Source organism: Felis catus, chromosome B3 (assembly GCF_018350175.1).
Source record: "Felis catus isolate Fca126 chromosome B3, F.catus_Fca126_mat1.0, whole genome shotgun sequence".
In the NCBI taxonomy this organism is placed as follows: Eukaryota; Metazoa; Chordata; class Mammalia; order Carnivora; family Felidae; genus Felis; species Felis catus.
Window position 1 is genome coordinate 704,971 of NC_058373.1, and position 24,564 is coordinate 729,534.

Sequence of the window (24,564 nt, forward strand, 5' to 3'; positions counted from 1 at the left end):
CTTCCCCCGGCCTCCCTCCCCTCCCCCTCCCCGCCCGCGCAGCCTCCCTTCCCCCCTCCCCTCCCCTCCCCTCCCCTCCGAACTACGGCTCCCGGCGTGCCCCGGGGCGGCGCGGGCGCAGCGGCGCGTGCGCGGCGTGCGGCCGTTGGCTGGGGCGGCGGCTGCGCGGTCGCGGCGCGGTGAGGTCTGCGGGCGCTGGCAAATCGGGCCCGGGATGTAGAGCTGGCGGTGCCTGACGGCGCGTCTGACGCGGAGCTGGGTGGGGTAGAGAGTAGGGGGCGGTAGTCGGGGGTGGTGGGAGAAGGAGGAGGAGGCGGCGGCGAATCACTTATAAATGGCGCCGAAACAGGACCCGAAGCCCAAATTCCAGGAGGGTGAGTCCGGGCCCCCGGGGAGAGGCGGCCGGCGGCGCGGGAGCGGCGGGCCCGGCCGGGCGGCGGGGGCTCGGGGGCTCGGGGCCGGGGGCGACGCGGGCCGCACCCGCGGGGCTGGCGGGCAGGGCTTTGTGCGGAAGGCGCATTGCGGCGGCGGGCCTCCCTCGGCGCGGGCGGGACGGCCGCGGGCGAGGCCGAGGAGCGCCGGGCGCGGCGGGGCCTGGGCGTGCCGGCCGCCCCGGGAGGGAAGCGGGCGCGGGCGGCCGCCCATTGTGGGGAGGCGGCGGGCGCGCCATGGCGGCGGCCGGGCGGTGATGTGGCGTGGGGGAGGGGAGGCGGCGCTCGCGCCGAGGGACCGCGCGGCCCGGGCAGCCCCCGGCCGGCGCCCCAGCCGCCTGCCGCCGAGGGGGCTGCGCCCGGCGACGCGGCGGGGCCTGGCCGGGCCTCGCGTCTGTGGCGGGAGAGGCGCGCTGCTGCGAAATGGCCGCTGCGAGGTGGCCGCGCCATCATGGCCGCCGGCGCCCGGCGCGGGCCGCGCGCGCAGCGCCCCCTCCCGGCGGCCGCGCGCTTCGGGGCGGGCGGTGCGGGGCGCGCAGCCGGGATCCGGGGCGGGGCGGGGCCGGAGGGGCGCGCGGGGCTTTGTGCCGCCCGCATCCTCCGGCGTGCGGGCGCGCTCCCTGTGCGGAGACCCGGTCCCGGTGCGCCCGCGGACTCCCCCCCCCCCCCCCCCCCCGCGCCCCGAGGCTGAGTGCAGCGACGCTGGACGTGCGGGGACTCGGACGCTGGCTTCCTTTGGCTTATTAATTGGCCCTTTCTTTTCTTTTTTCTTTTTGTTTTTCTTTTTTTTTTTTTTGGTGAATACGCCTTGGCTGACGGTAGAACCAGACTTTGTTGGGAGATCTTTAGTGTTTACGGTTAACGCGTCTGTTCGCGTACATCAGAGTGGGGGCTTCACGGTAAAGTAAGACAGAAGTAACGTTTCCTAGCCGAGCAGGGACACCTTCAAAGTACCGTTCATCGCGGTCGGTGGAGCTGCGAGTCACCATAGACGTCCAGACGTCTGCCAAAAACACTTGTCGTTGCGGGGATTTTCAAACTTGTAGACCCCTTACCCCCACACCAAGCATGCTGTCACTTTACGGACTATTTAAGAAGTTATCGAGGGTATTTATTTTTATAAGGACTGGCTCAGTACCTGCTTTCTCCTACCGTGAAAAGTTGCGACTACCTCCTGTGGGTTAAGGTTTATGTTTTTTTTTTTTTTTTAATTTTTTTTTTAATTTTTATTTAAAAAAAAAATTTTTTTTTTCAGCGTTTATTTAGTTTTGGGGACAGAGAGAGACAGAGCATGAACGGGGGAGGGGCAGAGAGAGAGGGAGACACAGAATCGGAAACCGGCTCCAGGCTCTGAGCCATCAGCCCAGAGCCCGAGGCGGGGCTCGAACTCCCGGACCGCAAGATCGTGACCTGGCTGAAGTCGGATGCTTAACCGACTGCGCCACCCAGGCGCCCCTGTTTTTTGTTTTTTTTTTTTAATCCAGATGTTTTAGGTCAGGGATTTTTAGTCTAGAAGTTAGTGGGTAGAATATAGGTCTATCTGAAAGGAAGAGGGTTTTTTTTGTTGTTTTTTCTTTTTTTTGTCCAAGTGAGATTTTGTATTTCAATCAGGAATCCATCCTCCTCTTAACCCCCCCCCCCCCCCCCCCTTGCACAGTAGTGTTGGCAGCGCAGCGTGGACCATCTATTCAGCTGCTCAGTCAAAATTACGGTAGTTGTTGGATTAACCAAGAGTTTGCTCCATCAGTTAAGGAGGTCATGTAACATCAGAACGTGACCGTTAAAATGCTTTGATAACCATCTCAATATAATTGGTTTCCTCTGTAATACCACGTGTTTCAGGTAGTTACAAAAACATTCTGGGAAATGACCCATAGGCTTCGCCAATGGCGCAGAAAGTCCATCCCTGCTGCAGGACATGGAAGGAAGATCACTGAGGTTTGGAACAGTCAAGGGTGGCTTTCTGGAGAAAGTGCTTTAGTTGTGAACTAGAGGGAGGAGAGAGCTGGTAGGGGGATAACCACAAAGGAGAAGCCGTGTGCTGCTGTAGTGCTGAATCAGACAAGAGTAGGAACCAAGGTGCCAGTAGTAAGGTTGGAAAGCTGCGCACCAGAGTGTTGGCCCTTACTTACCATCACTTTCCAGATGTGTTTTCTACTCTTGTGTTAACGCCGAATTGCCGGGCCATCTTTAAGAAGTTATTTGGGGGCACCTGGCTGGCTCAGTCGGTTAAGCACCGGACTCGATTTCATTTCAGGTCCTGATCTCATGGCCTTGGGTTTGAGCCCCACGTCAAGCTCCGAGCTCAACATGGCTTGGAGTTCTCTCTGCCCCTCCCCTTTTGCACACACTTACTCCCTTTTTTTTTCTAAATAAACTTTTAAATGTTGTTTATAAGATGTGTTCAGGGAATGCCTTGAAAGGAAAAAGTACTACCCTGTTGGTGGTAACAGAATTGAATTAAGACACTGCAGAAGAATTGAGCGTATGTGATGGTGGAAATATGAATTACCAGAAATAGTACTTCTTTCATGATTCCCTTAAACTTGGAGGTTTTTCTCACTTAATAATGCTCAGCATTTGTTAGATAAGCGGTTTTTAAGCGTGGTGACTATTTTGTACTGGACTTGATCCTCTCTTTCAAATTTTCTTCCAGCACATGGTAAAGAAAACTGTTTAGGCCTTGTCCGGAATTCACAGGCTGGTGGTAGCTTGTTAGTGTTCCTGGTGAGCATAGACCAGTGGGAGGATGGCGCCTTGGAATCTCAACCTTGAATTTGAGAGCATTGGGTAGAATTACTTTCGTCTTAGGATACTAGAACCATTAAGAGTGGAGAAAGGCTGCAAAAGCCTGATAACCATGGTTTGCTCTCTTCCCCAATTACCAGTCTTTTTCTTCAGTTTTATTATGAGAAGTAGGCCATAGGCGTTTGTTATCCTGGTGAGTCAAGTGCCTCCAAGCAGGCTGCCATCCGTCAATGCACTAGTAGCTGCAGTGGAGGTCAGAAGGGCCCCAGCCCCAGTACAGTTGTCTTTGGAGGCAGCCAGGAAGACAGAGGAATAAGGCCCTTTCCACGGTGTCTTTAAAATGTACCTGAAGAGGGGCGCCTGGGTGGCTCAGTCGGTTGAGCGTCCGACTTCGGCTCAGGTCACGATCTCGCGGTCTGTGAGTTCGAGCCCCGCTTCAGGCTCTGGGCTGATGGCTCAGAGCCTGGAGCCTGCTTCCGATTCTGTGTCTCCCTCTCTCTCTGCCCCTCCCCCGTTCATGCTCTGTCTCTCTCTGTCTCAAAAATAAATAAATGTTAAAAAAAAAAATTAAAAAAAAAATGTACCTAAAGAGTGAGGTTAGGAGACACAGGTCCAATCTTTGCTGCTGCTGTTTGTTTGCTACACCTTATTCATGTCCCCAGGGTCTCAGTATTCAGTGGTGGCTCCACTTTGGATGGGCCGTAGCCACTGGAACACACTCCAAAGCTGGTCTAAACCCCCCTCCTTCCAGTTCCTGTTTTGGTTAATATTCCCACAGCCTGGAAGTCAGTTTAAACTTTCTGTTTTTGCTTGGTTGTCCTTAATTTCTCACTGCTTTTGGTTCAGATCTATTTCTTCCCATGGACTGCTGGCAGAAGTCTTTGATTTGTTTCCCTATTTCCAGTCTCCATTGAAGCTCTGCACAGGCCCGTCTTCTGGCACGTTCTTCAGAGGGGAACCACTGCACGGGAATTATAGAGAACTTTGAGCAGAGTAACATTACTCAGCCTGCTCGGGAGGTTCTAATACAGGTCTCTGGTGAAGCTTGAGAATAGTTTTATTATTTTTTAAATTTATTTATTTATTTTTGAGAGCGAGCCAGCTGGGGAGTGGGGGGAAGGGAGAGGGAGAATCCCAAGCAGGCTCTGAGCTGTCGGCGCGGAGCCTGACTCAGGGCTCAGTCTCCCAAAACGTGAGATCATGACTTGCGCCAAGGTCAAAGAGTCAACACTTAACTGACCGAGCCACCCAGGCGCCCAAAAAATCTGTAGTTTTAAAAACTCCAAGAGATTCTTGGTCAGATTTGGGAGTTCTTACAGGATAAAGTCCACACTTCATTACATGACATAGAAGGCAGGCACACCATGATCTGTTTAACATTGATTTCTACTTTTACGTGTTTATCTTGTGCTCCAGTGATAGTGAACTATTTATATTCAAATGGTAAGGAGTGTGATAGTGTCACCTTGTCATGTTTCTGTGCTGCTGTACCCATTGTTTCCTTAGTAGCTCATCACTCCTATTGCATGTGAAGATAAAAATATGAAATCCAGCGAATTGTGCAAAAACTATTTGCTTCCATATCTGTGTCCCCCATTGATCTGATGGTGCTCAAACAGGTACAGGAAAGACTGGGTATAAATATGTTGAAAATGAACGTACGGATTTGCTTTAGGATAACTTTTTTTTTTTTTAACATTTAGTTTTGAGACAGCATGAGCGGGGAAGGGGCTGAGAGAGGGAGAGAGAGAATCTCAAAGCAGACTCCACACTGTTAGCACAGAGCTGGATGCAGGGCTTGAACTCATGAACCATGACTTGAGCCGAAATCAAGAGTCCCACGCTTAACCAGCTGAACCACCTGGCTGCCCCACAGTGGTCAATTTTTGAAACTTACAAGCAGCAGTTATTTTTTAAAATAGTGAAAATCTTGGGGCGCCTGGGTGGCTCAGTCGGTTAAGGGTCCGACTTCGGCTCAGGTCATGATCTCGCAGTCTGTGAGTTCGAGCCCCGCGTCAGGCTCTGTGCTGACAGCGCAGAGCCTGGAGCCTGTTTCAGATTCTGTGTCTCCCTCTCTTCTCTGACCCTCCCCCGTTCATACTCTGTCTCTCTCTCAAAAATAAATAAACGTTAAAAAATAAAATAGTGAAAATCTTATTGCTGTCTAGTTTCTTCAAAGTTGAGCTAGTAGGTTGTTTTCGTAGTTTTAGAGCTAAAAGAGCTAACTGTGGTGGAGTACTTTCGTTACCTCTGGGTCTGATGAAGCCCAAGTAGACTGAAAATAAAGTGCAAGAAATTGGTTTCTACTGTAATCAAATGTAATTTTCAGGTACTGTCAGGAATTACCTGCTTGATTTGTCTGATGAGCAGTTGGCTTCCAGGTCATCCTCTAGTCCCTTCCATTTAGTTATTCTTGCAAGTCTGAATGGTAGGTTCAACATAGAGTGTGATTTCCAAAAGTTAGAATTTTATCTGTTTTACTTGCCCAGGAAAAGGTTTGGAACCAGAGATAATAGGTAGAGCATAAGGTCCTCATTTTGGAAATATTTTAAAAATCTTATTTTCAGATGCACATTGAAACACCCAGTCCTGCCAGTAGGTAGTTACTGTAGATTTTATTGGCTTAGTAGGTGGTAGACTATCTCATAATCCAAATAGATTGATAGTCTAATACATTGATTTTTGCTGTTTACATCACTTCCTAAGGTGTGTTCTGTTGTAGGGTACTGTTGAAGTTTGATCTGAAGTGTTTTTCTGTACGTAGCCTTACTCTTCCGGTTTTGCGAGCAATAACAGTACAGCTGTGATGGCCCTCACGTGCGACTCTTAGATACGAAGATAAATGAAGATTAACTCCTTTTTTTTCTTTTTTTTTACTTTTACAGGTGAGCGAGTGCTGTGCTTTCATGGGCCTCTTCTCTATGAAGCAAAGGTATGAAACCTGTTTTCCTTTGACAAGTTAGCTAAAATTATTGGTTAGATGACTTGAGTCGTAAGAGAGTTGTTTTGTTCCAACATTTGTGATTCATAGAACCCCTAGTGTTCTCTTTCTGGGTGTCTAACTGCTTGCTGAGTGGGCCAGACAAAGCATTGCCACCTTGCCATTGTCTCAGTGACCTGTGGAAGGCCCAGTGGTTGGAGTATTTGAGGGGAGATAAAAGACAGGTTTGTGGGAGCAAGTTGCATTGTGTTGTTAATGACTTGTGAGGACATCTGGCCAGTCACTTTCATGTGTAAGTAGTTGTTGAGTAAGCACTGAGGGATCTATTACGTTAAGGATAAAACCTAATGGTAAAAATGTGAGGACATTTAACTTCTTGCTGTTGGCTCATCTGTCAGAGTTTGAATCGCAGGGGGCTTCCTTTCCTCTGTCAGTGTCATCCCAATTGTGAAAACTGGTTTTATGTTTAGCCAGAGGTAAATGAAATAGTGAATTCCCAAGTAAAAAGTGTTTTTATTTTTAGTATTTTGTTTCTGGTAATTTTTAGCGTAGATATTTATGGTGTGACTATTTTTAATAGTGGTTTTAAAAATGGTCTGCATAACAATACAGCCTTGTTACATGCAATTTCTGCAGCATTCTTGGTGGGTAGTTAATGTGTGTCTGTGAAAATGGTCTTAACAATTTTGAAGTGTGTCTCCAAATAATAACCAGTTTCACTACTTTTCAGTTGTTTTGAACATATAGATGTGTGTTTTTAAAGTTCTAAAATGGCTGAATTTGGATTCATGGAGAATCCGGTCAGGAACGTCATGTGTACGTGCATAAGTCCTCGTGATGTAATCCTAATACAGTTTTAAGTAAGTTGTGAGTCCTCTTTTTTATATCCCGGAGTGTTATTTTTGTTGCATCAACTGTGGCACACTCCGCTTTTCTCCTGACAGCTGAAACTCCAGGGAACAAGTTTTAAATGGTGGTTGGAATAACTTAAATTGTCATGATTCTCTTGGTTGTCTCAGATAAAGACTTTTAATCCATGACGGAGAGTCGTCACTTTCACTTGTCATAGTTAATACCTTTAATGATTTGTTCTAATTTGTTTGGCTGCTTTTAAGAAGAACATAAAATGTTTTTCATCTGTCACTTTGCTGGTTGCTGATATTTTGCAGCAAAACAGTTTGCCTTCCATAAGTTAATGGCACTTTCTAATAATAGAAAGGCACTGTCGAGTGTACTAATAGAAGGCACTGTCTAAATAATTTTCTTTAGCTGAATTTGGTTTTTGAAATAAGTACTAGTTTCTGGCTGGCTAGACTTTGAGAAAGTGCAAAAATGACTTTCATTAGCTGTTCTCAGAGAGCTACTCCAGCCCATTGAGTTAAGGGTTGGGGGATCTTTTATTACAGTTTTTCAGCTTTGCTGGGCTGACTTCCACAGATTGTGACTCTAAGGCAGCTGTAGAATGGCAATGTATGCAAGTAACCCGAGATCCTGGATGATTTTCTGTCTGGCAGTCCTGCTCTCTTGTGCTCGTTTTGGTCCCCAAGGTTTTGAGTGGAGTGTCTGAAAGATTGCATACTTGAAAATCATCCAGGTAGTTGTCGCCTTTTTCAAAAACGATTTCTGAGTGAATTTTCTCTTTTTTATTTCAGTGTGTAAAGGTTGCCATAAAGGACAAACAAGTGAAATACTTTATACATTACAGTGGTTGGAATAAAAAGTGAGTATTAGTATTAGATCTTTAAAAGCAATTGTATCTCTTAACAAGGTAGCTTGTGTCGTGTGTGTCACAAACGCATGCTGCTTTCTTTTTTTTAAATTTTTATTAAAAACATTTTTGTAACATTTTTTAAGTTGGTTTATTTATTTTGAGAAAGAGATGAAGTGCCAGTGGGGGAGGGTCAGAGAAAGGGGGGGTAGAATCCCAAGTAGGCTCTGTGCCGTCAGCACACAGCCTGGTGCGGGGCTCGAACTCATGAACCGTGAGATCGTGACCTGAGCTGAAGTCGGATACTTAAGCAACTGAGCCATCCAGGTGCCCTGCACACCCATGCCTCTTAATTTTTGGATGGTTTTACTACATACTGAAGCAAGGGTGAAGCATTTGTGGTATGATGAACATAATAGAAATAAGGGTACCCACCATTTCATTTTAAAGTCTTTGGATGATTTCTTGTGTTCTAGTGTAATGTCTCATCGTTAGTCAACCAACTGCTCTTTTTTTCTGGTTTTGGTTCATTTTAGGACAGCTTGAGTTTTTTTGCCTTAGCACCCACGCAGTTATGTATGTATGTTACTGCAATTAGTTATATTCAGAGCTAGTTGGATTATTCTACTTGGAAAAGGAAAAAGGTTGCCTCATTAGGAAGTAGTGACAAACTTGTATTCTGAATTTTGGTAACATAAATGTTGGCAGAGAGTGATTTCCTGTGGTTCATTTTTTAGAATATGGTTTAATACAGATACAGAGATTTAATTGCCTAATTAAACTTAATAATTTTTCACCTTGAAGAGTTAGACTTTTCTTTTAAAGGAGTGGTGTATTGATCCGTTATGGCGAGTAGACAGTGGTCACAGATTGAACGCGTTCTAGAATATCAAGCCAGTGGGGAGCTGTTTTTCAGCGATGGGTCTTTCTTCTTGGGACCCACAGATACGGCACATCTAATAATTTATTCGTTTCTGATGCCTGAAATGGAATATGCTGTAATTTGTACTATGAGAGGTTTTAAATTACTTTTATTAGTGTGTTTTGTCCTTCAAAAATTGCCAGAAAGTAGTTTTTTGGGGGTTGTTTTCTGGCACCTTTGAAGGCTTTGTGTCCCTTGAGCTGTGCTCTGGTACCGAGTTCTCCGTGTGAACAGGCTGTCAGGTTGGAGGATTACTCTGTTGCTATGGAAGGAGCTATTGTCTATGACTTTTACTGGCCCTGTGACTTTGGTCTTGTTTCATGTGGTCCTTTACCAGGTGATCCAGCCCAGTTTTATTTGTTAGAAGAATTTTTTTTTCACAAAATGCTGTTAGCTGAGAAGAAATACCAGACCCTTTTTTTCCATTAGTATAGTTGTAGAAAGGTGGAAATCTAAAATGTGTCAAAGTACATTCCTGACAACTTGTAATTTTTTCCCATTTAATAATTAAACTACTTCTAATAATGGCGGGTAAGATTTTAAATATTGAGAAATTGGGAAAATAGTGGAGAAAATGATCGTTTTGGGTTTTTTTTTGTTTGTTTTGAGAGAGGGACAGCATGAGTGGGGGAGGGGCAGAGAGAATCCCAAGCAGGCTCCGCTCTGTCAGCCCAGAGGTTGACTCTGAGAGAGCCTGACCTGAGCTGAAATCAAGAGCTGGATGCTTAAAACTCCCATGCGCCCCCAAAACTATCCTTTTGTCCTGGAGAAGTAAACTGATTTTTAAATGTGATTTCAGTATTAATGCTAAATTATTTCTAACATCCAGGAGAGTTTACCATATGGCTCCTAGTGTATGTTGTAGTTTCCTATTGAGAAAATGTTTACGCTCTAGTTCAGTCTCCTAATAGATTTACTTTACACACCGATACTATGTCAACATTGGTAAGGTTGAGAGTATTACCATGTGATAAGAATCTCCATTCTCTACAGGTAATAGAATGTCGACTTTATGCATGTTACGTATAGGAAAGTTAAAGTTCATCCAGGAAATCAAAGAAAAACAAATAGTAAATTCATGGCATAGGTTTGCCCTCATTCCCATTTAAATAATTGTTTTAGGATTTGTGTTTTAATTCTTTTATGCATAATATTTTGTATAAAATTACATGTAGATGTGTATGGCTTTAAGACTGGATTTTGAGTGGCATTTGTAGCTTATGAGAAATTGAAAGTGCCAGGTGATTGTATTTCCTGATTTTATAGCTTTAAAATAATGTTTTTCCTTTTGTTAGAGTTCAGTAACACAGGTAAATGATAGACTGCATAGATTTTGTTTTGCTCTTTGTAAAGCTAATTTTATATATTAATTCCTTGGAAAAAGAATTTAAAAATGGCACTCAACATTGGAGATATTTCATATCTTCATAGGTGTAAAATTGAGGATATTAATGAACAAAGGTAGATGTGTTTTTTGTAGTTGATTTGGAACATAGATAAATAGACATAATGTTGGAAAGTTTGATTTTTTTTTGTGAGTAGAGAAGCCTTGAAGCCCATTTTGAAATGGGAGCAGTTATTCAGCAGCCCAGCAAGTGTATTATGTGTGTGTTTTGTTTTTTTTTTTTTTTTTTTTAGTGCTGTGTAAGCAGTGTCACTGGTCATTGTGATTGTGGGGGTTAGTGACAAGCTACCTTTAGAAAATTCTGAACTTGTTTAATGTTTGTGACCTATAAAAATTTCTGAGTGTTTGGCTTTCAGTTACTATCCTAGTAGTGATGTTCCTCAGAACAAAAAATGTCATTTAATTTTCCTGTGGTTCAGCAAGGGTTTTAGCTTCTGACACATAAAGGAAACGAGGATTGATTTGGTCTTTACTTTTTCATTAAAAATTTTTTTTTTTTTTTTTTTTTAAGTAAACCCTGTGCCTACCATGGGGCTCAGACTCACAAACCTGAGATCAGGAGTCGTATGCTTTACCTACTGAGCCTGTCAGGGGCCCCTTGATTTGGTTTTTAGATCAAAGTTATTTTAGATGCATTTTTTATCAGGGGAAAGGGATTTGCTGGGAACTACAATGGAGTTAGGTGGTAAATAAAAATTTTCCAGCTCTGCCTAATTCAGAGAGAGTTGGAATAAATAGATGTATAAATAAAAATCAGATTCTCGTTTTGAAAATGGTTTGTAAGATTCTTTTAGAAAGTCATACAACAAAAGCCCAATCGGCAAATAGGAATTTTTAAAACTTTAGTTAAGTACATACTTTTTTCACAGTAGATAACATATTTGCACAGTAGGTAACATATTTCTAAATTTTCAAAAACCTTACCGGAACTCGTTGACACAGACATTTAAATATTCCATTGGTAAATAAATCTTAATAAAGCTTAAGCTAAATTCTGCACCTAGTTACTGAGATTACTTTGTACTATGCTGTCTGTATCAGAAGTGCTGTGAGGCCCAGGCGCTCTGAAAAAACTTTGAAGACACGTGAGGATATTGTAGCCCTTTTTCCTGTTCCTGAAGGAGCTCCCTCAGTACACCACCCCCTCCTGACCTCTAGGTAAATGCATGTTTTAAAGTTTTCTCTAGGAAATCATGTTGAGGATTGCTTTTTAATTATTCTTCTTTTGGTTATCTTATGTAAGAGGTCAGAGGTGGGAAATCATTTGCTTTGGATACATCTATTTGTGTCACTAAAGGAGCTCCCTCAGCAGGAGAAAGGCACTTTGCATGAATAGTTAAGCATTCCCTAAAAAATACCTTGTTTTTGTTTTCCCCTTTGGAAAGAAACACATCAGAAATCTTGTTTTGTGGTTAAAAAGTTTTTTTTAATACTTATTTTTGAGAGAGCGAGAGAGAGCACACATGCGCGCAAGCGGGGAAGGGGCGGGTTGTGGGGGGACAGAGGATCAGAAGCAGGCTTTGCATGGACAGCAGTGAACCTGATGTGAGGCTCGAACTCAACAACCTCAAGACCGTGACCTGAGCTGACGTCGGACACTCAAGTGACTGAGCCCCCCAGGTGCCCCGACGCTCGGACATCTTGAAGGAAGGAGCTTTTCTAATTGCCAGGATGCTTATTTAAAGAGTGGTTTGTTCCTCCTTTTGATGTTTAGGAAGCCATCTCTGGTTCTGTGCGTTCATGAGTGAGTGAAGGTTGAGGATGATGTAGTCTGATAAACCATTGTAATCATTTGATTTATAGTATTTGCTGAGTTGGTGTGGATGATATTTGTGATAGACCTGATAGATTTCTGACAGACCTTGAGTGCTTTTTATGGTTCGGACTCTGAACTGTTTGACATGTATTATTTCTCGTAACGATACTGTAAGTGTAGGCACTGTTATTTCCCATTTTATAGGTGATGAAAGTGAGGCACAGCTAGTTCTGTAACTTTGCTGTTACGTAGTTAGCTAACTAGCTGATCAATTTTCCTTCTTTAAGATGGCAGCTTCTTGTGGACTCCCATGCTTCACTTTTTTTTGGAAGTTAAAATTCTTAAGATCTCTTTATTCCGTAAGGATAATTACTTAAGGACTCTTTTTTTTTTTTTTTCTCTCTTTAGAGAGAGAGGGCGCAGGGCACAAGTGAGCCAGGGGCAGAGAGAAGGATCAGAGAGAGAAGCGGGGCTCACCCAAAGTGGGATTCGAGGTCACCTGAAGCGGGGCTCGAGCTCATGAACTGTGAGATCATGACCTGAGCAGAAGTCAGATGCTTAACCGCCTGAGCCACCCAGGCATCTCTGCTTAGGGACTCTTAATGTTAAGTGCCATACTGTACTCCTTTTAAGAAAGGATTTGAATAATCTGTTTTTGGAATCTGGCAGTTAAGGTTTAGGGTGCTGCTTTTGAGGATGTAGTTTCTTTCTCTTACAGCACAGATTTTCACTGGATTTTCATTTCAGTTGAGAACGGATTTGTAGTCCCAATTAATTAAATCTCAGAGAAATCCAGAGTCTTGCCTCTTGGATCGCTACAAGTAATTGGAGGCAGGGTCTGAATAGTAGTAAAAATGTCTTTGAATGATAATTTAACTTTTGTCTTTTACAGTTGGGACGAATGGGTTCCAGAAAGCAGAGTACTCAAGTACGTGGACACCAATCTGCAGAAACAGCGAGAACTTCAAAAAGCCAATCAGTAAGTTTGTTTTGGCAACATGAGTAGGAAGAGAAATGTCTGTATATTAGTTCTGGGAAGTGGAATGAACAGTAGAAATCCTGTGGCCTGCCTGCCAAAAAAATGATTCTTGGTACCTATCAGCTGCCGTGTTGTGGCTTTGACTTCAATCAGAGAAGCCTTTCCTAGAAAAAAGGAAGGAGTAGCAGACCAGTCATTTCTAGTCTGTCCATAGAGTTAGGTAGGAAGCATCAGGATGTTGGAAATTTCTGTAGTTGGAAATGCACTGTGATCTTGTTGGCTCCCGGACTCTGTGGGAGTTCTACTTGGGAAGGGCACAGGGGATCTCAGTTTGAATATAAATTTCAAAATGGGATCAAGCTGGCACAATTATTTTTCCATGTAAGTACTCATTTGATGACAACTTCGTTGGAATTCTCTTTGAAGGGAGCAGTATGCAGAGGGGAAGATGAGAGGCGCTGCCCCCGGGAAGAAGACCGCCGGCCTGCAGCAGAAAAGTGTTGAAGTGTAAGCAGACCTGTTTTAATTTGGCGTGTTGTTATGGAAGTGATCGTTCTAGAAGTGAGCTTCAAGCTCCATATACCCATCGTCCTGTATTAGAGTTCATTGAAAATGGAACCTGGAACATTTCAACTTGAAAAATGCCAATGAGCACTCCTTTCTCAAGCGTTCAGTTGTTTGAAAATACATAATAATTACATATCCCTTAATTTCCCTTAGCAGGTTTTCTACCCCCCCCCCTTTGTTTTATGGTGAAATATACATAACATAAAGTTTACCTCCAACTCATTTTTAGGTGTATAATTCAGCAGCATTGAATACACTCACTTTTTTAAGGAAGAGTCTGTTAAAGAATTGCTTTATTAATACAAAACGTACAAACTATTAAGTGCTAAGAAATTCAGATATCTAAGTCATAGCAAAACAGGTGGCAATTCAACATCCAGGGTCAACAGAATGCTTGGAGACTGCCACAGATTAGACTCCCATGGTTGAGAGGGCATCTTCAGAGGTGAAGTGGGGGTGGGGGGCAGGTATAACAGCTTTTCAAGTTCCCTCTCCTCATCAAGGATCATGAGAGGCACTCCATTCAAGGGGAGGTGTGCAATCTGGTGCTCTGCAAGCAGGTCAAAACTCTCAAAATCTAAAGGATTGAAGGGAAAGAATTTTTCTATTTCAGGATAGGTGTCATCCGAGGCTGGAACAGTGCTTTTTGCTTTGACAGTCTTCTCAGTTACCTTTTTGGCAGAGAAGAGCTTAGAGAAAGGATTGCAAACAACACCAGCAGTTTGTTATGTGAAATCTGTTGCATAGGTTGAGAAATTAGCTTGCTTATTAACATAAGCAAGAAAGTTGAAACAAGAATGTCAGAGTCTGTTGTTGGGATTCATTCAAGTGTAGTTTATAGATGTTACGAGTTAGGGTTAGTTGTCTGTGTTGTTTCGTTGTTTTTATGGTAGAATGAGTGGGTCAGGAATGTGTGTGTAAAAGCTCTTGGTTGCTCTTGGTCCTCACATGTTCTTTTTTTTTTTTTTTTTTTAATTTTTTAATGCTTATTTTTGAGAGAGAGAGACAGAGTGCGAACAGGGGAGGGGCAGAGAGAGAGGGAGACACAGAATCCGAAGCAGGCGCCAGGCTCTGAGCTGTCAGTACAGAGCCGGATGCAGGGCTCAAACTCACGAACTGTGAGATCATGGCCTGAGCTGAAGTCGGACGCTTGACCGACTGAGCCACCCAGGCGCTCCGGTCCTCACATGTTCTTGACATCAATTAAGTAAAAGTTCATAGTTTAGTCTGACCCGGAAATACTGTTCAGACTGAACACAGATACTTGTGTTCCAGAAGTTAAACTTAGAGAAACAGGAAAAAACCTGTACTTTCAGATAGATGGCCAGCTTTTTGTATTTGTAACGGAACATAAGTTAATTTGAGTTGTAAAATGAACCTTTTGCTCTAAATTAGATGAGTACAGTTAATAACTTATAAATACTTAAAAAAAAATTTTTTTTTAATGTTTATTTTATTTTAGAGAGAGACAGAGCACAAGTAGGGGAGGGGCAGAGAGAGAGGGAGACACAGAATCTGAAGCAGGAAGCAGACTCCAGGCTCCGAGTGGTCAGCACAGAACCGGACTCGGGGCTCAAACTCATGAACTGCGAGGTCATGACCTGAGCCAAAGTCGGTTGCTTAACCAACTGAGCCACCCAGGTGCCCCTATAAATACTTTCTAAAGCTGTAGAAGGGTCAGCATACTCCAGTGTTACGGTTGGGTCTCACCAGATAGAGTCCATAATCTTGGGCTTTTTGCAAACCATTTCCTTGCATTCTGTAAGTAGTTGTATGTGGAATTAAAATGAGTAGTTTACTGTTTGCCAGTTGGTAAATAAACGAGTGAAGTTGCTATTGGAGATGATGACTAAGAGGAAGGAGACATTGGTTTCAGAAGGAAAGAGCTTATTAGGTGTCAAAAAGGAAGGACTGTGTACTAGGGAGAAAGAGGGTGGAACATTGTGGGCCAGTGAGGGTGGAACATACACATTTACCAGTTCACTGAACATACACATTCACCAGTTTACTGAAGTAACGGTGAATGTTGTCTTTTGGAACTTGGATTTTGTGGAACTAGTAGGGTAACATAAACAACAGTATGGTTATAATTTACATGCTGTGAGCTTTTAAATTAAGAGTATAATCCTAAAAGTCTCCCGATGTGGTTTTGGTTTATTTTTCTATTATATGGAGGGAGGTGTGAATTTAGCCAACTGTCAATAAAAATTCTTAATGTCTGAGCAGGGGAACTATATTTACAGCCTGATCTTCTCATCCAAGGCAGTGTTTCTCTATGAACTTAACCCTGGTAAAAGGGAATGTATGGGGGCGGGTGTACTAGCAGTAATCACATATTTTTCTTTTTTTTTCCTTCTCCTTTTAGGAAAACCAAAAAGAACAAACAGAAAAGTAAGAATATTAACTTGGTTAAAAATAATTATTTTACCTTTGTAACATTTACATTTTGAAATCAGTGTTAAGCTTTAAGAGTTAGAAAGTTTTGAGAGTAAGCTTACCATGTTTGGTGATCTCAAAGATGACTCACAACAGTGTACATAGTTAGGTACATAGTAGTAGAGAGCCAACTTTGAGAATTCTTTTTACAATGGAAAAACCTTGTAAACGTTTATTATTTTCATGTTCTTTAGTCTTAGTCATTGAGAAGATAGTATTTTTTAATAAATGTAAGATAATGTTGCTAAATGTTATTTATTTATTTATTTATTTATTTTTGATGTTTATTTTTGAGAGAGACAGAGACATGCGAGTGGGTTGGAGCAGGGAGAGAGGGCGGCACAGAATCTGAAGCAGGCTGCGGGCTCCGAGCTGTCAGCACAGAGCCTGATGCGGGGCTCGAACTCACGAGCTGTGAGATCATGACTTGACCCAAAGTCGGACGCTCAACTGACTGAGCCACCCAGACGCCCCACTAAATGTTGCTTAATGCTAAATGATAGAACAATTTACAAAAGTTGTATTTTTGGTAGGACTACGATTCTTTAGATTCAGGTAGCACCTGTGTAATGGAAAAATAAAAAGAGGGTTTATCGGGAAAGTATTTTCCTTAAGAGTGTCTCCTGTATTAAACCGAGAACCTCCTGTCCTTGTCCTGCATGTGTCTAGCACCTGGAAATGGAGATGGTGGCAGTACCAGCGAGACACCTCAGCCTCCTCGCAAGAAAAGGGCCCGAGTGGATCCTACCGTTGAGAATGTGAGTTTTTAACATTACGAATAGCATGTTAGTGTTTCTAGTCTGTGCAGTAAAATAGTCAGAACTTCAGTCTTGAAAACATTGTTAACATGGTTAACTACTGCGATGAAAACATTCCTCTTTTTTGGATCAAGGATTTTTTTTATACATCTTCTGTTTTACATGTAGCTCTGCATGTGTCCCTGCTGTGTATGTCCTCCCCAGCTCATCATCAAATATTCGTCTGTAAGCTCTATGTTCATGTACAGGACTAAATATTTCATTGGTATTCGACTGTATAGACTTACGAGTTCACGTTAAATGGTTTAGTATGTCCCAAGATGATTTAATAAACCCATAAAAAATGCCACAGAAGCTTTATCTAGCCTGCATATATGTGTGTGTGAATATGAGTTTAGAATTCTTAAGTGATAAAATGTCTTGTTTCTGATTTCCAAAATTAGGAATTTGGAAGTGTGGTTTTAATTTTCAACTGACCGTTATATTTCTGAAGCTGAGGTTAGGAAGCAATGGTATACTCCTAAAGAGTGTATGTTTTGAAAATAGGCAACTTTAGGCAGTTATTGAAGACTTCATTAGAAGTCAGGACACTTAATTTTATGTATAAAGAAGTAACATTAATCTGTATGGGATAGTCCTTGGCTATTAAGAGAAGCTTCTTTTCTCCCAGCAGCTTAGCTGTAGGGATTTTTCATTTACGATTTTTGAAATGCCAACTCTGGCAGTCCATTTGAGTACTTGAACTAATTCAGGGGAGCCTGGGTGGGCTCGGTTGAGCGTCCAACTCTTGATTTCAGCTCAGGTCATGATCCCAGCCGAGGGTTGTGGGATCAAGGCCCAAGCTGGGCTTCAGATTAGGCTCCAAGCTGACAGTGCAGAGGCCGCCCTGCTTGGGATTCCCTCCCTCCCTCTCCCTCCCTCCCTCCCTCCCTCCCTTGTTCCCTTCCTCTCCTCCTGCCCCTTCTCCTGCCCCTTCTCCTCCTGCTCCTGTGTGCGCTTATTCACTCTCTCTGTAAAATTAAAAAATATATATGTATGTACTTGGTGCCTCTAAATATTGAGAAAAACCCTGAATTTTGGTGTTGCTATTGAGCGAGAAAAGACAGATTTTTAATGCCCTTCCCTTTTCTGTTCAGGAGGAAACATTCATGAACAGAGTTGAAGTGAAAGTAAAGATTCCTGAAGAATTGAAACCGTGGCTTGTTGATGATTGGGACCTAATTACCCGGCAAAAACAGGTACCTTGAAAGCTACACAGATTGTAACCTGTAGGGTATGTTCTTGCTGATGTGGAAACAAATTTTAAGGAAAAAATTGTATAGACTTGGCTCTTGAAGGGGTGTGATTGATGAATATTATTTTAATTCAGAGACTGAATAGTTTGATCATCAGAAGGCATGTCTTGGAAAGGATAGAAGAAATCCATGAGTTTTTAGTCAGAAGAGGTGGCAATAACTCGGTTTTGGAGCTTTCTAGGATAGGAAGCCCTGAAAACTGGTAAACATGAAGTAGCACATGGTTTCTGTTCTGTCACTGAAAATGGGGTGTCTTCACGTGGTGGTGCTGCTGCTGGGCTGTAGGAAGCACACAGTTCTCTGCCAAGTATTCATGGCCTCCCAGACAACCTGAGTGTTCTGGCCGAGACGTGTGGTTACTAGTGGAAAGGAAATCGGGGCTTTGTGAGGTACGTGTGTGACATTGCAAGAGTGCGGTCCTAGACCTCAAGTGGAGAACTTTATAGGACAGATGCACCAAGTACTTAGAATGAACAGCATGGGCGGGAGTGGGGATGTGAAGATTTGGGGATAAGGAGACTTACGAGACCTCCATCGTATACAAATGTGGACTCCGTTTGGTTCTGATTCGGTTCTGGAGCTGAACTACTGCGTTCAAACCTTGGCTTTACCACTTAGAGTTTGGACAAGTTACTCGGCTCGGTAGGTCTCTGCCTCACACTAAAGACGTGAGCACGACCTCAGAGTTCACGTATGCTTCAAGCGGGGTGTGGCACATGGTATACACAGGGTACATAATGACGGTGTCTTGGAGGTGCATTTTTGCGTGGTGCATTCCCTCCGTAGTGAATGGTGTGTGTCCGTCCGACAGATGCCAGTCTTTAGAGCTGTGGTGTCCAGTACGGCAGCTGCTGGTCACATTTCGCTCCTTCCTTGAAATTAATAAAAATTTTTAGTTCCTTAGCCACATTACCCATGTTTTAAGTGCTGGAGAGTGCCATTTCCTGTTTTGTAATACTGTTAGGTGGTCTTTTATTGCCTTAAGACTTTTCCGTTGTAATTTTTCTGTAAAAAGAACACTAGTATTCAGGTGTATTTTTTTTTTACAGCTGTTTTATCTTCCTGCCAAGAAGAACGTGGATTCCATTCTAGAGGATTATGCAAATTACAAGAAATCTCGAGGAAACACAGATAATAAGTAAGAATATACAAATCTTTCAAGTGCATAGAAAGACATTTTAAGTATTCTTCTTTCCAAATCTTAATCTTTTGAAGTGTCCACTTCCTCTAAATGCCATCAGAAACTAGCAAAATAGAATTTCATTGGTTTGACCTGGAGTTTGGTTGGCAAACTTTTTCCTTAAAGGGCAGATGGTAAACATTTAGGTAAAAGTGAAGCTATTATGTGTTAAGTGCATAATATAACCATTTAAAATACAGTTGTTTGAAAATGTAAAAGCCATTCTCAGCCTGAAGGCTGTGGTTTACTTAGCACTGGTTTATTTTTGGAATTGATTTCCCTTGTGCTTTTGTTTAAATCTCTTGTTTAAAAAAACCTGTTGGGTAAAAATTCATCGTCATTAGTTCAGCCTTCAACTCTGGTCCCTTGCTCTTGTATGGGTTGAATTAATCCCCATTTCTCAGTTGTCTGTGACCTGCTTTGCAAGTACACATTTCTGTCTTTGTCAGGGAGTACGCTGTGAATGAGGTGGTGGCCGGCATAAAGGAGTACTTCAATGTGATGCTGGGGACTCAGCTGCTCTACAAATTTGAGAGGCCGCAGTACGCGGAGATTCTCGCAGACCACCCGGACGCGCCCATGTCCCAGGTGTACGGGGCGCCACATCTACTGAGATTGTTTGGTAATGTGCCATTGAGAAAAAAACTTTTTTCTTTGGGTTTTGATATTTTTGTCTTTCCTAATTAATCTGAAGGGGTTACAGAAAATAACATTCTAAAATACTCCATTTCAATTTGAGCTTTTTATTGAAAATGTTATCTAAATCTGTTTGAAAGTTAGCATCTCTGAGACCATGTATTTTAAAAGAATCTGTGATGGGGACGCCTGGGGGGCTCAGTTGGTTGAGCGTCTGACTTCGGCTCAAGTCATGACCTCGCGGTTCGTGGGTCTGGGCCCCGCGTCGGGCTCTGTGCTGACAGCTTGGAGCCTGGAACCTGCTTCCGATTCTGTGTCTCCCTCTCTCTCTCTGCCCCTCCGCTACTCGTGCTCTGTCTCTCAAAATAAATGTTAAAAAACAAATTTAAAGGAATCTGTGATGATTGTGTTTGGTTACGTAATGCCCATGGTGCTCCCTTGGATGTAATTTTGACTACATTATCTTATCTCCACAGTACGAATTGGAGCCATGTTGGCCTATACTCCTCTGGACGAGAAGAGTCTTGCATTGTTGCTGAATTATCTTCATGATTTCCTAAAGTAAGTGTAACAGTATGCCTGAAATTGGAAACATGAATTAGTACAGTGCCCTGAAACTGGCTCTGACCTGTCAGCACTGTAGATCATAGCACGTGGGAAGACGCGAGTAAACGGGAGAGAGCGGTACAGGAGTGAGTGGAGATGTCAGTGGGACACGAATGCGATGTGGACCACCGCGCGTGGTGGAGCAGCCGTTGGGGAAAGATGGGGACCACTGGCTAGTGTTCTGGAAGGAAACCATCAGATCCACACTTTCTGTCAGGCAGTGAAATTCTAGATGAATCGCAAGTTTAAGTCTAACATTGAAACTATTAAGATCAAGAAGAGTGGTAATATTTTTGTTATTTTTATAGTGAGAAAAGTCTTTGTAAATAGTAAAATCAGGGGGTTTGGCTGGCTCAGTCGGTTAAGTGTCTGACGCTTGATCTCAGCTCAGGTCATGATCCCAGGGTCATCCAGGGTTGGGAGTTGGAGCCCCGCGTCTTTGGGCTCTGTGCTGACAGTGTGGAGCCTGCTTGAGATTCTCGCTCTCCCTCTCTCCCCCACTTCCCAGCTTGCACACCCATGTCCTCAGTCTCCGTCTCTCTCTCTCAAAAGAAATAAACTTTAACAAAACAAAACAAATATTAAACTCTATATAGGAGGGGCACCTGGGTGGCTCAGTCGGTTGAGCATCCGACTTCGGCTCAGGTCATGATCTCATAGTTCATGAATTCGAACCCTGCGTCGGGCTCTGTGCTGACAGCCTGGGGCCTGGAGCCTGCTTCGGATTCTGTGTCTCCCTCTTTCTCTGTTCCTCCCCTGCTCACACTCTGTCTCTCAAGGATAAATAAAGATTAAAAAAAAATTTCTTTTAACTCAATATAGGAAATAATTTATGTAAAAAGTTAAAATTCTGTGATAAAGTAACACACGAAGAAGAATTTTTAATAAAGATGATCAGACCAGTGAAAATAGGACATTGGGGTTTCACAGAACTGGCAGTACGGGGGGCTGTCAGAAATGCGTTCAGTGTCCGACGATCCAAATAGCTGTGTCTCAGTGGCTACGATTGAACGTATGAGGAAAAGGGCCGTCCTAGTTTCTTCACCTTTTTAGAGGGCATTTTGGCAGTGCCTGTTGAAAGTTCAAGTGGGAACTTAGCTGGTAGAAATGCTTAAGTGCACAAAGATTTCCAAATACATGAGGATTTAAAATGTATGTGTATAACAAAAATTTTTAAATGCTTATTTTGAGAGCGCGTGAGCAGTGGAGGGGCAGAGAGAGAGAGGGAGAGAGAATCCCAAGCGGGCTCCAGACTGCAGGTGCGGAACCCGATGAAGGGGTCAAAGCCAGGAACCGTGACATCATGCGTGACCTGAGCTGAGATCAAGAGTCAGATGCTTAACTGATTGAGCCACCCAGGCGCCCCTAGACTCTGTGTATAATAACGAAGAATGCTAAACAGCCAAACTGCTGTTGAAGGCATGTCGGTCTGATCAGGGGAGATTCCCATGTCGTGTCCACTTAGAAAATCAAGTTGCTCTGAAGAGTATGTGTGGTACGATTCTCGTTCATGGAGAAACATCCTTAGTGTTTGGAAAAGACCTAGAAAAGTGTGGATCATACCAAAAAGTGGGTTATTTCTTGGGCATAGTTTTGGGAGGGAAGGTCACATATTTCTGTATTTGAATTTTCTTAAAATGATACCATATATTTTATAATTCTAAAACCGCAGCACAAGCTTGCAAATCTATAGTCCTTGCTCTACTAGTGAGACGTAGAGTCCTCTCTTTGCCTCGGTTTCTTTGTGAAATAAACGTACTATTTACTTGATACTTCATTTCAGGTCCCTTTGATTTTTATGGTGTTCATTTCAAATTTAAACCCGAAAGTGTCACTTTCTGAATCTGTATTTAATGTAATGAATTTCAAAGAGCTAAGGAAAACATCTAGACGTTCTTTTTTCTTTTAATGTTTATTTTTGGAGGGGGTAGGGTGGAGGGGGGGGGGGACACAGTCTGAAGCAACTCCAGGCTCTGAGCTGTCCGCACAGAGCCCAGCGTAGGGCTCGAACTCACGAACTGTGAGATCATGATCTGAGCGGAAGTCAGACACTTAACCCACTGAGCCACCCAGGTGCCCCTAGATGTTGTTTTAGGATACATTTGTGGGGCGCCTGGGTGGCTCAGTGGGTTAAGCATCTGACTCTTGATTTTAGCTCAGGTCGTGATCTCCCGATTCAGGAGTTTGAGCCCCACATCAGGCTTTGTGCTGACGGCACGGAGCCTGCTTGGGATTTTCTCTGTCTCCCTTTCCCCCCACCCCCCCCCCACCACGCTCACTTCTCACTTTCAATAAATAAACTTAAAAAAAAAAAAGAAAAGGATACAACATTGTTTTGAGAAGATAGTCCAAGCTGTCAAGTTGGTATTCTGAAGACAGCCAGCTATTCCTGTTTTGAAATGGGGCAGCAACTCTGGACCTTTATGCATTGTTGTTTGGTCCATAACCCTGACTGAGTTGTAACTCTGGTTTCACTGTGAGGTTGCCATTATTTTAGTGTATTTTAAGAGAAATTGTTTTGTGCAGCTCTGTGCCTTGATTTGGATCAAGGTGTACGATTCTTTTTCGTCTCCGTAATGAATAATGTTTTATTTTTAGATACCTGGCAAAGAATTCTGCAACCTTGTTTAGTGCCAGCGATTATGAAGTCGCCCCGCCTGAGTACCATCGGAAAGCCGTGTGAGGCGAGGCGCGGACGCTGTTTGGATTTCTGTAAACACAGTTTTGTTTAGTCCTCCTCTTGTACAAATGATGTACTTTGCAAATGTTAGTGTATAACAGAATTGATGTTTGTTTTCTGTTTGATCTTAAACAGAGAAAATAAAAGGGGTTATAGCTCCTTTTTTCTTTTCTTTTTTTTCATTTCAAAGTCGCTACCAGTGTATTCAGTGATGGACGACGAGAGACATACTGTAGAGTGTTTTATTGCCTAGTCGACAAAGCTGCTTTTGAATGCTGGTGGTTCTATCCCTTTGACACTCCGCACTTTTATAATATGTGTTAATGCTGTATGACAAACTGCTCTGATTCCTAGTGCCAAAGGTTCGATTCAGTGTATATACCTGAACACGCTCATCCGTCTGTGCTCCTTTTTTTATGGTGCTTAAAGTAAAGAGCCCATCCTACAGGCCGTCCATGCTGTTCCTTAGGCATCGTCCCTTTGCTCCGATTGTTGAAGAATGGTGGCTTGTTTCATGGTTTTGTATTTGTGTCTAATGCACGTGTTAACATGATAGACGCAATGCGTTGTGTAGCTACAGTTTTCTGGAAAAGCCAATCTTTTAGGAATTGTTTTTCAGATCTTCAATAAATTTTTTCTTTAAATTTCAAAGAGCAATGTGCTTGTGTGGGTACATTTTGAGACCTCTGTACCGTGTATCCCTTTTCACGTCTAGGCAGTGGTACTTCAGGGAGCAGGGAGGTGTTCGATTTTCTTGTTTGGCCTTTTATGGAAGGAGGTGGTTGGCTGCAGCATCTCCCTCTAATAATCCATGGAAGCTTTGGCAGTTTGCTCTCAAGTTCTCGCTAAGGAGTTAGCCACAGGACCGTTTCTCTGCTTTTCGTAGACTTGTTAATTTTGAGCAGTAAGGGAAGTTTTACCACTGTGACCTCCTGCTTTCTCATTATTTTAAGATGTTCACTGACATTCACAGGGCCTAAAATCCAGGGTTTTCCTTATCAGACATTAACTTCTCCCCACCCATGTAAATGGAGCGGAAGAACGGAGTAGCAAAGGGTGTCTGGGTGCCTCTGGGTCCAGTGTGGATCACGGTCTCCCTGTTTGTGAGTTTGAGCCCTGCTTCAGGTTCCGGGCTCCGTGCTGGGATCCTTTCTCCCCGGCCCCTCCCCTGCTTGTGCTCTTTCTCCCAAAATAAACTTAAAAAAGAGCAGAGCATTGATAGGTCTACCTGGTGATACTAGAGGCAGTCATCTTGCCTGGACATTAACTCTATTAAGCATTTTGAGTAGGTTTTCATTTACTAATTGTTGTTTTTTGTTTTTTGTTTTTTTTAAAGTAGGCTTCACTCACGCCCAGCACAGGAGCCCAAGGTGGGGCTTGAACTCACCACCCTGAGATCATGACCTGAGCTGAGACCAAAAGTCAGAGGCTCAACTGAGTCACCCAGGTGCCCCCATATGCTAGTAATTCTTAAGGTGGTTCCAGAACATGATGTGCAGTGGTCAGAGGAGCTCGA

The 24,564-nt window shown here is 43.3% G+C and overlaps 1 protein-coding gene and 1 pseudogene across 3 annotated transcripts; one reads left to right on the forward strand and one right to left on the reverse strand.

Moving 5' to 3' along the window:
- Positions 1 to 158: 158 nt before the first annotated feature.
- MORF4L1 (mortality factor 4 like 1) lies at positions 159 to 23,208 on the forward strand. 3 transcript variants are annotated; one of them, XM_023254783.2, is made up of 13 exons: positions 159 to 374; positions 6,065 to 6,111; positions 7,773 to 7,840; positions 11,197 to 11,313; positions 12,804 to 12,890; positions 13,317 to 13,397; positions 15,823 to 15,848; positions 16,563 to 16,651; positions 17,788 to 17,889; positions 18,996 to 19,084; positions 19,576 to 19,748; positions 20,239 to 20,323; positions 22,967 to 23,208. In XM_023254783.2, the coding sequence occupies exons 1-13, from the start codon at positions 335 to 337 to the stop codon at positions 23,049 to 23,051; spliced, it is 1,089 nt and encodes a 362-aa protein (XP_023110551.1). In that variant the 5' UTR covers positions 159 to 334; the 3' UTR covers positions 23,052 to 23,208. The 3 variants fall into 3 exon arrangements, with proteins under 3 accessions (XP_023110551.1, XP_023110552.1, XP_023110553.1); XM_023254784.2 differs by having other exon boundaries at positions 11,200 to 11,313; XM_023254785.2 differs by lacking the exon at positions 11,197 to 11,313.
- Positions 13,649 to 14,182, reverse strand: LOC123386334 (annotated as a pseudogene).
- Positions 23,209 to 24,564: the final 1,356 nt, after the last annotated feature.

Coding starts and splice junctions, on each gene's coding strand:
- MORF4L1 (XM_023254783.2), top strand. CDS start 335: ATGGCGCCGAAACAGGACCCGAAGCCCAAATTCCAGGAGG. Junction 6,112..7,772: donor CTCTTCTCTATGAAGCAAAG/GTATGAAACCTG, acceptor TTTTTATTTCAG/TGTGTAAAGGTTGCCATAAA. Junction 19,085..19,575: donor CGAGGAAACACAGATAATAA/GTAAGAATATAC, acceptor TGTCTTTGTCAG/GGAGTACGCTGTGAATGAGG.